The sequence below is a fragment of the Oncorhynchus tshawytscha genome, linkage group LG29, assembly GCF_018296145.1.
Source record: "Oncorhynchus tshawytscha isolate Ot180627B linkage group LG29, Otsh_v2.0, whole genome shotgun sequence".
In the NCBI taxonomy this organism is placed as follows: Eukaryota; Metazoa; Chordata; class Actinopteri; order Salmoniformes; family Salmonidae; genus Oncorhynchus; species Oncorhynchus tshawytscha.
In genome coordinates this window covers 19529015-19545144 of record NC_056457.1, presented here as the reverse complement: position 1 = coordinate 19545144, position 16130 = coordinate 19529015, and the positions used below count along the sequence as shown (strand labels likewise).

At 44.0% G+C, this 16130-nt stretch overlaps 1 protein-coding gene across 5 annotated transcripts in view; it reads left to right on the top strand.

The window, feature by feature from the left end:
• The window catches only part of LOC112227777 (lethal(3)malignant brain tumor-like protein 4), a 151140-nt gene that overhangs the window by 11614 nt on the left and 123396 nt on the right, over window positions 1–16130 (top strand). Inside the window, exons 3-6 of one of the 5 annotated variants that reach the window (XM_024392644.2) lie at window positions 3169–3224; window positions 11381–11466; window positions 11588–11642; window positions 11923–12011. In XM_024392644.2, coding sequence (XP_024248412.1) covers window positions 11398–11466; window positions 11588–11642; window positions 11923–12011 — 213 coding nt within the window. In that variant the 5' untranslated portion in view covers window positions 3169–3224; window positions 11381–11397. The remainder of the gene's footprint in view (window positions 1–3168; window positions 3225–11380; window positions 11467–11587; window positions 11643–11922; window positions 12012–16130) is intronic. The other 4 variants (XM_024392645.2, XM_024392643.2, XM_024392647.2 and 1 more) reach the window with 4 other exon arrangements.

Sequence of the window (16130 nt, the reverse complement as noted above, 5' to 3'; positions counted from 1 at the left end):
CCATCTTGTTGCTCCCCTCCTATAGGCAGAAACTAAAACAGGAAGCACCCATGCTTAGGTCTACCCAATTCTGGTCTGACCAATCACATTCCACTCTTCAAGATTGCTTCGATCACGTGGACTGGCATATGTTTTGAAGATATAAGCCACCTGCATATGTTTATTAGGCTACTGTGCAGTCTGACAAGTAAACATAGCCTACAGTACATACTGTAGTAAACATGGGAAAGTGCCTAATTCCTTACATAAGGGAGAGCAGGCCATGTCCAGACTTTCTCGTGACATCAAGTACTCATTAACTCTTTTTCGGGTTGCATCAGTCATGGACAGAAACTTCTGAGACACAGTGTTAATGATGAACACCCGGAGGTTCACTGGTAAGCCACATTTGCCTCGGGATCTATCCCAGTTGGTATTCTGTGCCCACTTGTGGTATTTCTCTTCGGTTACACATCCTTGGAATAACGGAGCAGCATAACTGTCTGGACGGCCCTTGCTGTGCCTGGTGAGCAGTTGGTCAAGTTATTTTTGTCAGAAGAGGGAGGAATGGAAATATCAGGGTGAACTGACAACCTGACGAACCCGGCAGGTATGTTGACTCTGCCTGTCGGAGGTGGAGTTCCAGAGCTCATAGGTGTGCCTGGTATGGATTGTGACTCCATCTCATTCCTCGCTCTCTTCAACGCGTCATTCTCCGCCTGACTCTCCACCAATGCCGCCTGGCTCTGGACCAATGCATCAGCTGTCGCCCGTGTCTCTGCCTGGTTGCCAAGAAAGCTGTTTGTTTCTAGTTATTTTATTAACGAAGCATAAAGATGTTGAGGAAGAAATACTGTACTGCAGTTTTTAGTTAGAAATGTAAAACTTCAGAGTATTTAAGCATCGAATACATTGTAGGTAGAGGGATATTCACACCTACAGTAGCTGGGCTATAAAGAGTCGTTTGTCCTGCTAATCGGGCAACAAGTGTTTGAAAACCTGCTTTCAAAATTCCACCAGCTGTCCATCACTACTGTAAATAAAAACACAGCATCTTGTTTACATCTTGTTTACATTCTTTATTGTAACCACAATGTCACAAATGATTTGTATCTACCTTTCCAATTACTTTTAGAGTTTGGGATTAATTTAATTAATATTATGGTGTTTCTATTCTAAGAAAAATTAAAAACCCTCTGGGTTTCCGTAAGGATGGAATGGAAAATATGGTGCTGTTCAACGTGACAGTCGGGAGTACAGTACTGGACTATTTAACTAATGAATCCCTGTTTCGTGCCGGCCGCAGGAGACTGGGGTTAAATTCCCCGACATGGAGGAAGGAATAGGCTGTCCCTGTAAATAAGCATTTGTTCTCACTCGACTTGCCTAGTTAGATAAAGGTTACACTAACTTCAATATGCTCTTTAAGTAAGACCTACACCACTTAACAGTACATTACTCAACACTAGTGAGACTCAGGTCGCCTCCGGTAAGCCTACAGTTGGAAAATATGACGTGACTCTCCGCCAATAATTACATATACAGGATTGGAGGCTATATATGTAATTCAGTGATATTTATTCCCATAGTAATTTGTTATGGATCCATACCTAAATAAACATGGGCATTTTGAAAGAGTATTTTGATCATTAATTTATTAGCTTCTTATGTTGCTGGTGGGAGGCTACCGTCCCACCTGGCCAACATCCGGTGAAATTGCAGACCACAAAATTTAAAAAAAACAAATTCAAATATTAAACATTCTTGAAAATATGTGTTATGCATCAAAATAAAGCTTAACTTCTTGTTAATCCAGCCGCTGTGTCAAATTTCAAAAAGGCTTCACGGCGAAAGCAAACCTTGCGGTTATCTGAGGACAGCGCCCTGCATACAAACACATGAAAATCATATTTCAACCGATATAATTAATGCCTTACCTTTTGAAGATCTTCTTCTGTTGGCACTCTAAAATGTCCCAGAAACATCACAAATGGTCCTTTTGTTCGATAATGTCCTTTATGTCCCAAAAATGTCAATTTATTTGGTGCGTTTGATTCAGAAATACACTGGTTTAAAATCGCCCAACATGCCTACAAATGATCTAATAAGTTACCTGTAAACTTGGTCCAAACATTTCAAACAATGTTCCTAATCCAACCTCAGGTACCCTAAAACATAAATAATCGATCAAATTTAAAACGGAATAAACTGTTTCTAATACCTGATAAAAACAACGTGAAGCATGCTCCAGTTCACGCTCACCAAAACAGTAGAGTCCACCTGGGGTGACATTTACAATGAATATGACTACTTCTTCATTTCTCAAAAGAAAAACATTGAACAACTTCTAAAGACTGTTGACATCTAGTGGAAGCCATAGGAACTGCGACCAGGTTCCTAATAATAAGGGTATCCCATAGAAAACAATTGGGAAATCCTATGACCTCAATTCCCCCCCGGATGATTTGTCCTCGGGGTTTCGCCTGCCATATCAGTTCTGTTATACCCACAGACATTATTTTAACAGTTTTAGAATCTTTAGAGTGTTTGCTATCCAAATCTACAAATCTAATTTTATGCATATCCTAACTTCTGGAGGTCCGGAGGTGAAAATACTGCCTCCTACCCAAGAGAGGTTAACGAAAGCATAAAGATGCCATTATTAGTAACCTTGTTTTACTTTGAATCTGCAGACTGGCACAAAGAACAGAACAGCGGAACGTTTCCCTAATCAGCGCCATTTATTAGTGCAATGCCCCTTAAAGTGTTGCCAGTGTAGCGAGGTGGGGGTCCACCCCCCCTACCCCCTTCCCCATGAGCTAGGTCGGTCTTCTGTGTGCGGCTCTGCGGCCCATCTTGTGCCCTCGTGCATTGAACCTCGTGCACTTTCAGTGAATACAGCTGGAGAACTGCAAGGCTATCCCATTGTGTGCCACTCGGGACCCATGACCAATATATATTGTCCTGCTAATAACAGGGTTAATAATATATCTGTGACGGGCTTTTATATAATTTTAAATTAATAATAACAATTGCTTTGTTTAAAAAAATAATACTTTGGAGATTTTGTTTTCAAAGAATATAAAAGGAGAGAGGAAAAAGGTTTTTCTTGAACATAGGGTGAGACATTGTTACTAATTTGTAAATAAAGCCAGTTTGTTATTTAGAATGATTTATTTCTGTTTTTAGGGAGAAAACCGAAAACCTACAATCATCTCATGGGTCTCCCCGTCGAGGGCGGCAGGGTATTGAACTTTTATTTTATTTTTAATTAATAAACATTTTTGCTTTGCTATTATGGGGTATTGTGTGTAGATTGATGACTGGGGAAAAAACAATTTAATCTATTTTAGAATAAATCTGTAACTTAACAAAATGTGGAAAAAGTTGAGTGGTCTGATTTAGTTTCCAAATGCACTGTATGTACTGTACATATAGGTAGGGGTAAAGTGACTAGCAGCAGTGCATGTGGTGAGTGTGAAGGTATGTGTGTGTGTTGGGTTGTCTGCATTGTGTTCTGGTAAGGTGTAGATGGAAGATTAGGCTCTGGACACAATTCTGCCGGTTGTCTCTCTTTTAAGGACTGCATGGAATGTGTACAAATACAAGGCAAAAGTTAATGCTGCCGTCTGGACTCCCATACAAGTATATTTTATTTATTTATTTCACCTTTATTTAACCAGGTAGGCTAGTTGAGAACAAGTTCTCATTTGCAACCTGGCCAAGATAAATGCATAGCACTATGAACAGACAACAACACAGAGTTACACAGGGAATAAACAATAAACAAAACAATTAACAAAAAAAAACAAGTCAATAACATAGTAGAAAAAATAATAATCTATATACATTGTGTGCAAAAGGTATGAGGAGGTAGGCAATAAATAGGCCATAGGAGCGAATAATTAGAATTTAGCAGATTAACACTGGAGTGATAAATGATCAGATGAACATGTGCAGGTAGAGATGCTGGTGTGCAAAAGAGCAGAAAAGTAAATAAATGAAAACAGTATGTGGATGAGGTAGGTAAATTGGGTGGGCTATATACCGATGGACTATGTACAGCTGCAGCGATCTGTTCGCTGCTCAGATAAGATGTTTAAAGTTGGTGAGGGAAATAAGTCTCCAACTTCAGCAATTTTTGCAATTCGTTCCAGTCGCAGGCAGCAGAGAACTGGAAGGAAAGGCGGCCAAATGAGGTGTTGGCTTTAGGGATGATCAGTGAGATACACCTGCTGAAGCGCGTGCTACGGGTGGGTGTTGCCATCGTGACCAGTGAACTAAGGCGGTGCTTTACCTAACATAGACTTGTAGATGAACTGGAGCCAGTGAGTCTGGCGACAAACATGTAGCGAGGGCCAGCCGACTAGAGCATACAGGTCGCAGTGGTGGGTGGTATAAGGTGCTTTAGTAACAAAACGGATGGCACTGTGATAAACTGCATCTAGTTTGCTGAGTAGAGTATTGGAAGCTATTTTGTAGATGACATCGCCGAAGTCGAGGATTGGTAGGATAGTCAGTTTTACGAGGGTAAGTTTTGCGGCGTGAGTGAAGGAGGCTTTGTTGCGAAATAGAAAGCCGACTCTAGATTTGATTTTGGATTGGAGATGTTTGATATCTGGAAGGATAGTTTACAGTCTAGCCAGACACCTAGATACTTATAGATGTCCACATATTCTAGGTTGGAACCATCCAGGGTGGTGATGCTAGTCGGGCGTGCGGGTTCAGGCAGCGAACGGTTGAAAAGCATGCATTTGGTTTTACTAGCGTTTAAGAGCAGTTGGAGGCCACGGAAGGAGTGTTGTATGGCATTGAAGCTCGTTTGGAGGTTAGATAGTACAGTGTCCAAGGAAGGGCCAGAAGTATACAGAATGGTGTCGTCTGCGTAGAGGTGGATCAGAGAATCGCCCGCAGCAAGAGCAACATCATTGATATATACAGAGAAAAGAGTCAGCCTGAGAATTGAACCCTGTGGTACCCCCATAGAGACTGCCAGAGGACTGGACAACATGCCCTCCGATTTGACACACTGAACTCTGTCTGCAAAGTAGTTGGTGAACCAGGGAAGGCAGTCATTAGAAAAACCGAGGCTACTGAGTCTGCCGATAAGAATATGGTGATTGACAGAGTCGAAAGCCTTGGCCAGGTCAACGAAGACAGCTGCACAGTACTGTCTTTTATCGATGGCGGTTATGATATCGTTTAGTACCTTGAGTGTGGCTGAGGTGCACCCGTGACCGGCTCGGAAACCGGATTGCACAGCGGAGAAGGTACTGTGGGATTCGAGATGGTCAGTGATCTGTTTGTTGACTTGGCTTTTGAAGACCTTAGATAGGCAGGGCAGGATGGATATAGGTCTGTAACAGTTTGGGTCTAGGGTGTCTCCCCCTTTGAAGAGGGGGATGACAGCGGCAGCTTTCCAATCCTTGGGGATCTCAGATGATACGAAGGAGAGGTTGAACAGGCTGGTAATAGGGGTTGCGACAATGGCGGCGGACAGTTTCAGAAATAGAGGGTCCAGATTGTCAAGCCCAGCTGATTTGTATGGGTCCAGGTTTTGCAGCTCTTTCAGAACATCTGCTATCTGGATTTGGGTAAAGGAGAAGCTGGGGAGGAGTGGGTGAGTAGCTGCGGGGGGGGGAGCTGTTGGCCGAGGTTGGAGTAGCCAGGAGGAAGGCATGGCCAGCCGTTGAGAAATGCTTGTTGAAGTTTTCGATAATCAAGGGCTATATCTGTTCTTAGTTCTGCATTTTTTTGAACGGAGCATGTTTGTCTAAGATGGTGAGGAAGTTACTTTTAAAAAATGACCAGGCATCCTTAACTGACGGGATGAGGTCAATATCCTTCCAGGATACCCGGGCCAGGTCGATTAGAAAGGCCTGCTCACGGAAGTGTTTTAGGGAGCATTTGACAGTGATGAGGGGTGGTCGTTTGGTGCCTGGGGACATGCAGGGCCTGGGTTTACCTCCACATCACCCGAGGAACAGAGGAGTAGGATGAGGGTGCGACTAAAGGCTATCAAAACTGGTCGCCTAGAGCGTTGGGGACAAGGAATAAAAGGAGCAGATTTATGGCCGTGGTAGAATATATTCAGGGCATAATGTGCAGACAGGGGTATGGTGGGGTGCAGGTACAGTGGTGGTAAGCCCAGGCACTGGGTGATGATAAGAGAGGTTGTATCTCTGGACATGCTGGTTATAATGGGTGAGGTCACCGCATGTGTGGGAGGTGGGACAAAGGAGGTATCAGAGGTGTGAGGAGTGGAACTAGGGGCTCCATTGTAAACTAAAACAACGATAACTAACCTGAACAACAGTATACAAGGCATATTGGTATTTGAGAGAGACATACAGCAAGGCATAAAGTAATCGCAGGTCTTGATTGGGAGAGCTTGCTAAAACAACAGGTGAGACAACAACAGCTAGTCAGCTAACACAATAACAGCAGGTAAAATGGCGATGACTAGGCAGAGAGGGTCTGATTAATTTACCTACAGAGCCTGAGTTCGCGGTTGTGGCCGACAGATAAAACATAAATAAACATAATAGAGTATCGTGATTAATGGACTGTCCAGCAGGCATCAGCTATGTAGCCAAATGATCATAGTGTCCAGTGGGCAGCAGTAGATGGAACAGGGAAGCTGCCACTACGCTAGCACGCGGGCGACACAGCGTTTAAAATTAGTAGCCCGGGGGTGGTAAGGGGGGTCTGCTCAGAAGGAGGCCGGTTGAAGTCACAGCGGATGGAGTATTCATCGGCAGACCAGTCGTGGTGGTGCGGCGGGGGGCCGTGTCGACAGAGAATCCAAGCCAGATGGCGAAAGAGGTGTTGTATATTTTAGTTTGCTAGCAGGGAGATTTGCCTGGCTCACGGCTAACTGGTGCTAGCTTCGTGGCAGTGGCGTTAGCCAATATATCCAATCGGTAGCAGCGGTGATCCAGTGCCATGGTCCAGAGTTTACAGCAAGGATTCGGTGGAGTATTGGGCTCTAGCCATGTATGAGTGGGGTTCGGGTGAACAGCTGAGTAGGCCATGGCGTGGGCCTCAGGGATAGCTTCGGTACTGGGTGCAAGCTAGCTGTGAAGAACAGAAGTAGTGGTCCAGGCATTACGGCAGGAATCCGGCGTTGTTGTGAAGAGACAGTTCGATACTGGTAGACTGGAGAGTATTATCCAGGCTAAAAACAGGGCTGGCTGTGCAGAAGGTAAAAGCCGCTAACAATGACTAAACAGCTTGTAGCTAATTAGCTGGTTAGCTTCTGGAGGTTCTTGAATGTATTCTAAAATTAAAATATTAGCGATTCCGTATCACATTGGGGGAGGCAGGTTAACGGAAAGTATAATCAAATTAAAAATCGAAAATTGATTGAAAATAAATATGGGTCCAGTGAGTGGTTGGGCTGGCTGGGGACACGGCGATTCAGACAGTTAGCAGGCCTGTGCTAACAAGCTAACAGTTAGTAGGCCGGGGCTAAACAAGCTAGCAGTTAGCAGACCGGGGATAAACAAGCTAGCAGTTAGTAGACCAGGGCAGGCTAGCAGTTAGCAGGCCAGGTTAGCAAGCAAGCAGATAGCAGGGGCTAGAAAGTTAGCCTTTGGGGGAAGTCACGATGGGGTTAAGTCTGTTTTTGGCTCTTCATGCGGTGAATTCGATAGACCGGTCGTGGAATTAGTAGGGTTCTAAGTAGCTCTAGGTAGCTAGCAGGCCTAGCTGCTTAGCATAATAGGCCTTCAGCGAGCGTCGTGCCTGAGGGCCCTGTTGGAGTCCTTGGGCAGATTATGTCAGTATTCCAGTCGTAGGGGATCTGCGAGTTTCCATGCCCCGTACCGGTTGTAGAAGGGGTCCGGATATTGTAGCCCAGGAGTATGCTTCGGTGGTAGCACAAGAGCTCTGGCCGCGCTAGCTTCAAGCTAAGTGGATGGAAACGCTAGCCAGGAGTAGTCATCCGGGGTTGCGGTTAGCTAGTTGTGAAGATCCAGATGAAAATGTTCAGTTTGCGGTGGGAATCCGGGGATAAAAATAATAGGTCCGTTATGCTCTGGTTAGAGTCACGTTGTTCGAACTGGCGAGAGCTATTCGAGCTGAAGGTTAGCTGATGACCGCTGGCAATGGTTTGCTAACTGATAGCTGGTAGTTAGCTGGCTAGCTTCAGTTGAGGGATTCCAGATCCAAAGTAAATATAGATACTTTAGAAGAAAAAAAAGCAGATCCATGCTACATTGAGTGAGGCAGGTTGCAGGAGAGTATTTAGATATTGAGGTTCAGCAAAATATTTTAAAAGATATGCGAAAAATATGTAAAAAAGATATATACAAGGGACACGACAGGACAAAGACGTCTGACTGCTACGCCATCTTGGAGTCAAAAAGACAAAAGATTGTGCAGAATAACCGTTAGAAAAGCATCAGAGAACTCATGCTGTCTGCACCTGAAAGAGACCCTCCCCCACAACAAAGCTAACAGTAGCTGGGCTAGCCTTGCAAAGTTGCACTCCAACATTATTCCCATTCACCTTTAATATATTTTCCTATAAACAGTAATGCAACACTAAATCAGTGACGATATAACTTTTGCTTGTCATTTCTTGGCAATTTGTGAACATTTGCGAACATGTACATACCTCTCCTGTTCACGCTCTGAGCAAACTGAGGAGAAAAAGCATGGCTCCCGTTGATGACATCACAGTATTAACACAATTTAGAATAAATACAATCAAATAATTCACTCTTGAAAGTAGTGTAATCCATCTCAAAATAACTTTTAAAATAATAAATAAAAAATAAATATGAAATACATAAAGTATATTTTACACCTGTTACATAAGTGTGTGGGTACAGTCCAGTGTGTGCATAGTTCGTGCAAGAGAGTTAGTGAAACAAAGAGTCTATGCAGGTAGTCCGGGTAGCCATTTGATTAGCTATTTAGCAGTCTTGTGGCTTGGGGGTAAAAGCTGCGGTTCTAATCAAATTCTAATAAAAAACGAAACAATGACTTGTTTTTAAATATGCTGTCTACAGTTACAGGCACCATAATTGCTTCCCATGGGCATATAATACAGAAAAGGTAACTTAGTCTATGGATGGTTTTACGCACATCCAAACCTTTCACAGGAGCTTGATAAAGATCCAATATAAAGACAAAGGAGGAATGCCAACTCACCCTTATACTGCTGGGAAATGTAATGCTCTATAAACATCATGGAACCATCTTATAAGATCATACTGGCACTTCTCCAGAAACAACAGACGGAATTCCATTGCATTCAGCCATGCACTTTCTCAGCATAAACCAATGGATGGTGAATCTTTCTAATAAGTTTGTTTTTTAATCAAATTATTATTTTATTTTTAAAAACCAACAACAATATTTCTAAATAGGATTGGATCAGAAGCATGATATCATAAATCTCTTCTCTAACTACATGGCACTGTGTGCACAGGCCTAAAATGCCTTTATGCATAACATTCACACGTCTATACAAAATACTAGGCTCTTGTCAATTGTATCATTGCCTGTGCGAAGCAGATTCATAAAAACAATTGCGGTTAATATAGCATTATAGAAGAACTGCGTAGTTTGGTGGAGCGTGTTTTTGGTAATCGGACGAGGGGTGCTCCTTGAAAATGGGTACGCATAGCCTACTTGCACAAGCAAAATGCAGGTATGTGAATAGTGGAAAAGTGTGAGGGCAAAACCTAAAATATTACAAAGCACTCGCCGTAGATAATTTAAAACCCCTTTATTTAAGGCTTCTTTTGGCTAATGGCCAGGAAAAAAAGACATGTGATGTTGCTAAACCAGCCTTGATTAATGTGTGGTTAGGTTATGCTTGATTATTAATCCAATTAAATGGGGGTTAAAAAAAAGATGTTTCTAAATATGAGATTTACCAGCAGAAAATGTATTTCTCTCCCCATGGTCACTGTCTGTCATGGCTGAATAGGCTGTGCTTCCGCTCTCAAAATTCATTCGATTATAAACTGCGTTACCTTTTAAGACCTGCTTTTTGTTGGTCTTAAACTGTTTCATGCACTCTAATGTTAGACAGGTAAATTGCAGAACCTGGTGTTAGGGCTGGAAAATGCCCTAACAATTTTAACGAAATTGAAAACTAACATGTGTCTGGGGTTTGCGCCTCCTTAGCGCCAGACGAAAATGGACACCCATGACACATTACAAAAAGGCCAGAAAGCAACAATTATTTTGTCAGAGCAACTGCAAACCATATACACTGAGTGCACAAAACATTAACAGCACTTTCCTAATATTGAGTTGACCCCCTTTTGCCCTCAGAACAGCCTCAATTCGTCGGGACATGGACTCTACAAGGTGTCGAAAGCGTTTCACAGAGATGCTGACCCATGTTGACTCCAATGCTTCCCACAGTTGTGTCAAGTTGGCTGGATGTCCTTTGGGTGGTGGACTATTCTTGATACACATGGGAAACTGTTGAGCGTGAAAAACCCAGCAGCGTTGCAGTTCTTGACACAGTTAAACTGGTGCGCCTGGTAGCTAATACCATACCGCGTTCAAAGGCACTTAAATCTTGTGTCTTGCCCATTCCCCCTCTGAATGGCACACATACAAACCATGTCTCAAGGCTAAAAAAAAATCCTTCTTTTACCTGTCACCTCCCCTTCATCTACACTGATTTGAAGTGGATTTAACAAGTGATATCAATAAGGGATCATAGCTTTCACCTGGATTCAACTGGTCAGTCTGTCATGGAAAGAGCAGGTGTCCTTAATGTTTCTACACTCACTGTAAATCCATTCAAAACCCTATTTGAGAGTGTACTATTGTATACAGTAATTAATATACAGGAGTCGGAGTGCAGTGAATCCAATTTGTTTCCGGCCAGCTACAGTACAATCGATTAATCTGCATTGGAAGGAAAACAGTTGCTGCTTCCCACTGCCTTCTGGGAAATCCGGGCCCCTCCAGCTGCGGCCGCCCCCTCCGCCACAGACCCAACTCTTACTTAATTTGACTTTCATGGGAAGCAGTCCTTATCTCTTACCAGGAACTCAATCCAATTTACATCATATACTGCAGAAAGAGATGCATTAATTTCCTCTTTATACAGTAATCATTTCACTTTGTCTCTTACAACAGGCAATAAGACAGCCAAGCTGCGTATGCGCCCAGTGAACAATTCAAGTAAAATGTCATTTGCTTTGCATTATATGGGTAAACTTCAGAGGACTTTTATGTTTTTATAAAAGGAATGGTGGTGGCTTTCATTGAGTCTGTTCAGAGTGAAAATAGAATGCAAGAGATGTTCTTACAAATAGGAGTAAATTGAGATGTCTCAACTTAAAGCGACTCACACCGTGGAACTTAAATAGTAATTGAATTGTTTTTGCATTCAAATGGCCTGCGTTTGTATATCATGTTGTAGAATCGATCCTGTCTCAAATGATGCAGGCAGAGGATAGGAAGAAAAGGAGTTTCAGCAAGGGCGTGGCGGAGGAATATTGTCTAAGAGTGAGTAGGACTGGACCTGACCGCACCTGAGCTCATTATCATGACAACATTATACCTGTTGGCTGAAAAGTTAAGTGTTGCTCAAGTTTCTGTCTGCAAACTAACAACTGTGTCATTTCAGGAGCGACCAAACGAGGACACAGTAAAAATGAAGAACAAAGTGACAAGCACACAAGGTAAACTCTTGAAATGTAAACACTACTAACGAAACAATTAGAGCATTACTGAATACTACAGTATTAGTGCTTATTGATATGAATGCACAGACCATTTTTTCAAATTCATATCAAATTATTTATCGCTGTCAAATGCTATTTAGAATGCATACATGAATTTACACACAGGAATTCTCCATTGAGAATGCTTTTTAGACTAGGACTAGACTTAATCTGGGTCCGGGAATCTGAACCATGGTGTTATAAGGAAAGGTGTAATTCAGATCAATGTGGTGTGCAGCAGTGAGGGGTAAGAAGAAGGCATGGTCGTGGGATCAATACCTGGGAGAGAAGAAGGTCATAGCAGCTCCCCTAAGACTCTTCACTGAGGTAAGAATCACCTTCATCAACCAGTAGGTATATAGTGCATTCGGAAAGTATTCAGACCCTTTGACTTTTTCCACATTTTGTTACGTTACAGCCTTATTCTAAAATTGATTAAATTGTTGTTTTTTCCCATCAATCTACACACAATACCTCATAATGACAAAGCAAAAATCTAGTAAAAATAAATATCACATTTTACATAAGAATGCAGACCCTTTGCTCAGTACTTTGTTGAAGCACCTTTGGCAACTTGAGGCTGTTATCATTTTCTTGGGTATCAAGCTATAAGCTTGGCACACTTGTATTTGGGGAGTTTCTCCCATTCTTCTCTGCAGATCCTCTCAAGCTCTGTCAGGTTGGATGGGGAGTGTCACTGCACTGCTATTTTCAGGTCTTTCCAGAAAGGTTTGATCGGATTCCAGTCCGGGCTCTGGCTTGGTCACTCAAAGACATTCAGAGACTTGCCCCGAAGCCACTCCCGCATTGTCTTGGCTGTGTGCTTCAGGTCGTTGTCCTGTTGGAAGGTCCAGAGCGCTCTGAAGCAGGTTTTCATCAATGATCTCTCTGTACTTTCCTCTGTTCATCTTTCCCTCGATCCTGACTAGTCTCCCAGTCCCTGCCGCTGAAAAACATCCCCACAGCATGACCCTGCCACCACCATGCCTCACCGTAGGGATGGTGTCAGGTTTCCTCCAGACGTGACACTTGGCATTCAGGCTAAAGACTTCAATCTTGGTTTCATCAGACCAGAGAATCTTGTTTCTCATGATCAGAGAGACGTTTAAGTGCCTTTTGGCAAACCCCAAGCGGGCTGTCATGTGCCTTTTACTGAGTTTATTTATTTATTATTTTATTTCACCTTTATTTAACCAGGTAGGCTAGTTGAGAACAGGTTTTCATTTACAACTGCGACCTGGCCAAGATAAAGCATAGCAGTGTGAACAGACAACAACACAGAGTTACACATGGAGTAAACAATAAACAAGTCAATAACAGAGTAGGAAAAAAAGAGTCTATATACATTGTGTGCAAAAGGCATGAGGAGGTAGGCAATAAATAGGCCATAGGAGCGAATAATTAGAATTTAGCAGATTAACACTGGAGTGATAAATGATGGTCATGTGCAAGTAGAGATACTGGTGTGCAAAAGAGCAGAATGTAAATAAATAAAAACAGTATGGAGATGAGGTAGGTAAATTGAGTGGGCTATTTACAGATGGACTATGTACAGCTGCAGCGATCGGTTAGCTGCTCAGATAGCAGATGTTTAAAGTTGGTGAGGGAAATAAAAGTCTCCAACTTCAGCAATTTTTGCAATTCGTTCCAGTCACAGGCAGCAGAGAACTGGAAGGAAAGGCGGCCAAATGAGGTGTTGGCTTTAGGGATGATAAGTGAGATACACCTGCTGGAGCGCGTGCTACGGGTGGGTGTTGCCATCGTGACCAGTGAACTGAGATAAGGCGGTGCTTTAACTAGCATGGACTTGTAGATGACCTGGAGCCAGTGGGTCTGGCGACGAACAAGTAGCGAGGGCCAGCCGACTAGAGCATACAGGTCGTAGTGGTGGGTGGAATAAGGTGCTTTAGTAACAAAACGGATGGCACTGTGATAAACAGGCATCTAGTTTGCTGAGTAGAGTATTGGAAGCTATTTTGTAGATGACATCGCCGAAGTCGAAGATCGGTAAGATAGTCAGTTTTACTAGGGTAAGTTTGGCAGCGTGAGTGAAGGAGGCTTTGTTGCGAAATAGAAAGCCAACTCTAGATTTGATTTTGGATTGGAGATGTTTGATATGAGTCTGGAAGGAGAGTTTACAGTCTAGCCAGACACCTAGGTACTTATAGATGTCCACATATTCTAGGTCGGAACCATCCAGGGTGGTGATGCTAGTCGGGCGTGCGGGTGCAGGCAGCGAACGGTTGAAAAGCATGCATTTGGTTTTTACTAGCGTTTAAGAGCAGTTGGAGGCCACGGAAGGAGTGTTATATGGCATTGAAGCTCGTTTGGAGGTTAGATGGCAGTGTCCAAGGAAGGGCCAGAAGTATACAGAATGGTGTCATCTGCGTAGAGGTGGATCAGGGAATCGGCTGCAGCAAGAGCAACATCATTGATATATACAGAGAAAAGAGTCGGCCCGAGAATTTAACCCTGTGGTACCCCCATAGAGACTGCCAGAGGACCGGACAACATGCCCTCGGATTTGACACACTGAACTCTGTCTACAAAGTAGTTGGTGAACCAGGCAAGGCAGTTATTAGAAAAACCGAGGCTACTGAGTCTGCCGATAAGAATATGGTGATTGGTAGAGTCGAAAGCCTTGGCCAGGTCGAGGAAGATGGCTGCACAGTACTGTCTTTTATCGATGGTGGTTATGATATCGTTTAGTACCTTGAGTGTGGCTGAGGTGCACCCGTGACCGTCTTGGAAACCGGATTGCACAGCGGAGAAGGTACGGTGGGATTCGAGATGGTCAGTGATCTGTTTGTTGACTTGGCTTTCGAAGACCTTAGATAGGCAGGGCAGGATGGATATAGGTCTGTAACAGTTTGGGTCTAGGGTGTCTCCCCCTTTGAAGAGGGGGATGACAGCGGCAGCTTTCCAATCCTTGGGGATCTCAGACGATACGAAAGAGAGGTTGAACAGGCTGGTAATAGGGGTTGCGACAATGGTGGCGGATAGTTTCAGAAATAGAGGTTCCAGATTGTCAAGCCCAGCTGATTTGTATGGGTCCAGGTTTAGCAGCTCTTTCAGAACATCTGCTATCTGGATTTGGGTAAAGGAGAAGATGGGGAGGCCTGGGCGAGTAGCTGCGGGTGGGGGGGGGGGCAGCTGTTGGCCGAGGTTGGGGTAGCCAGGAGGAAGGCATGGCCAGCCGTTGAGAAATGCTTGTTGAAGTTTTCGATTATCATGGATTTATCGGTGGTGACCGTGTTACCTAGCCTCAGTGCAGTGGGCAGCTGGGAGGAGGTGCTCTTGTTGTCGTAACTGGCCGCGACCGGGAGGTCCGTGGGGCGACGCACAATTGGCATAGCGTCGTCCGGGTTAGGGAGGGTTTGGCCGGTAGGGATATCCTTGTCTCATCACGCACCAGCAACTCCTGTGGCGGGCCGGGCGCTGTGCACGCTATCCAAGGTTGCCAGGTGCACAGTGTTTCCTCCGACACATTGGTGTGGCTGGCTTCCGGATTGGATGTGTTAAGAAGCAGTGCGGCTTGGTTGGGTTGTGTATCGGAGGACGCATGACTTTCAACCTTCGTCTCTCCCGAGCCCGTACGGGAGTTGTAGCGATGAGACAAGATAGTAGCTACTAACAATTGGATACCACGAAATTTGGGAGAAAAAAAATACAAAAAGAAAGGCCTGATCGCAGAAACGTTTTAGGGAGCTTTTGACAGTGATGAGGGGTGGTCGTTTGACCGCGGACCCATAGCAGATACAGGCAATGAGGCAGTGATCGCTGAGATCCTGATTGAAGACAGCAGAGGTGTATTTGGAGGGCAAGTTGGTCAGGATAATGTCTATGAGGGTGCCCATGTTTACGGATTTAGGGTTGTACCTGGTGGGTTCCTTGATGATTTGTGTGAGATTGTGGGCATCTAGCTTAGATTGTAGGACTGCCGGGGTGTTAAGCATATCCCAGTTTAGGTCACCTAACAGAAGCTAGATGGGGGGCGATCAATTCACAAATGGTGTCCAGGGCACAGCTGGGAGCTGAGGGGGGTCGGTAGCAGGCGGCAACAGTGAGAGACTTATTTCTGGAGAGATTCATTTTTTTAATTAGAAGTTCGAAATGTTTGGGTATGGACCTGGAAAGTATGACATTACTTTGCAGGCTATCTCTGCAGTAGAATGCATCTCCTCCCCCTTTGGCAGTTCTATCTTGACGGAAAATGTTATAGTTGGGTATGGAAATCTCAGAATTTTTGGTGGCCTTCCTAAGCCAGGATTCAAACACGGCAAGGACATCAGGGTTGGCAGAGTGTGCTAAAGCAGTGAGTAAAACAAACTTAGGGAGGAGGCTTCTGATGTTGACATGCATGAAACCAAGGCTTTTTCGATCACAGAAGTCAACAAAGGAGGGTGCCTGGGGACATGCAGGGCCCGGGTTTACCTCCACATCACC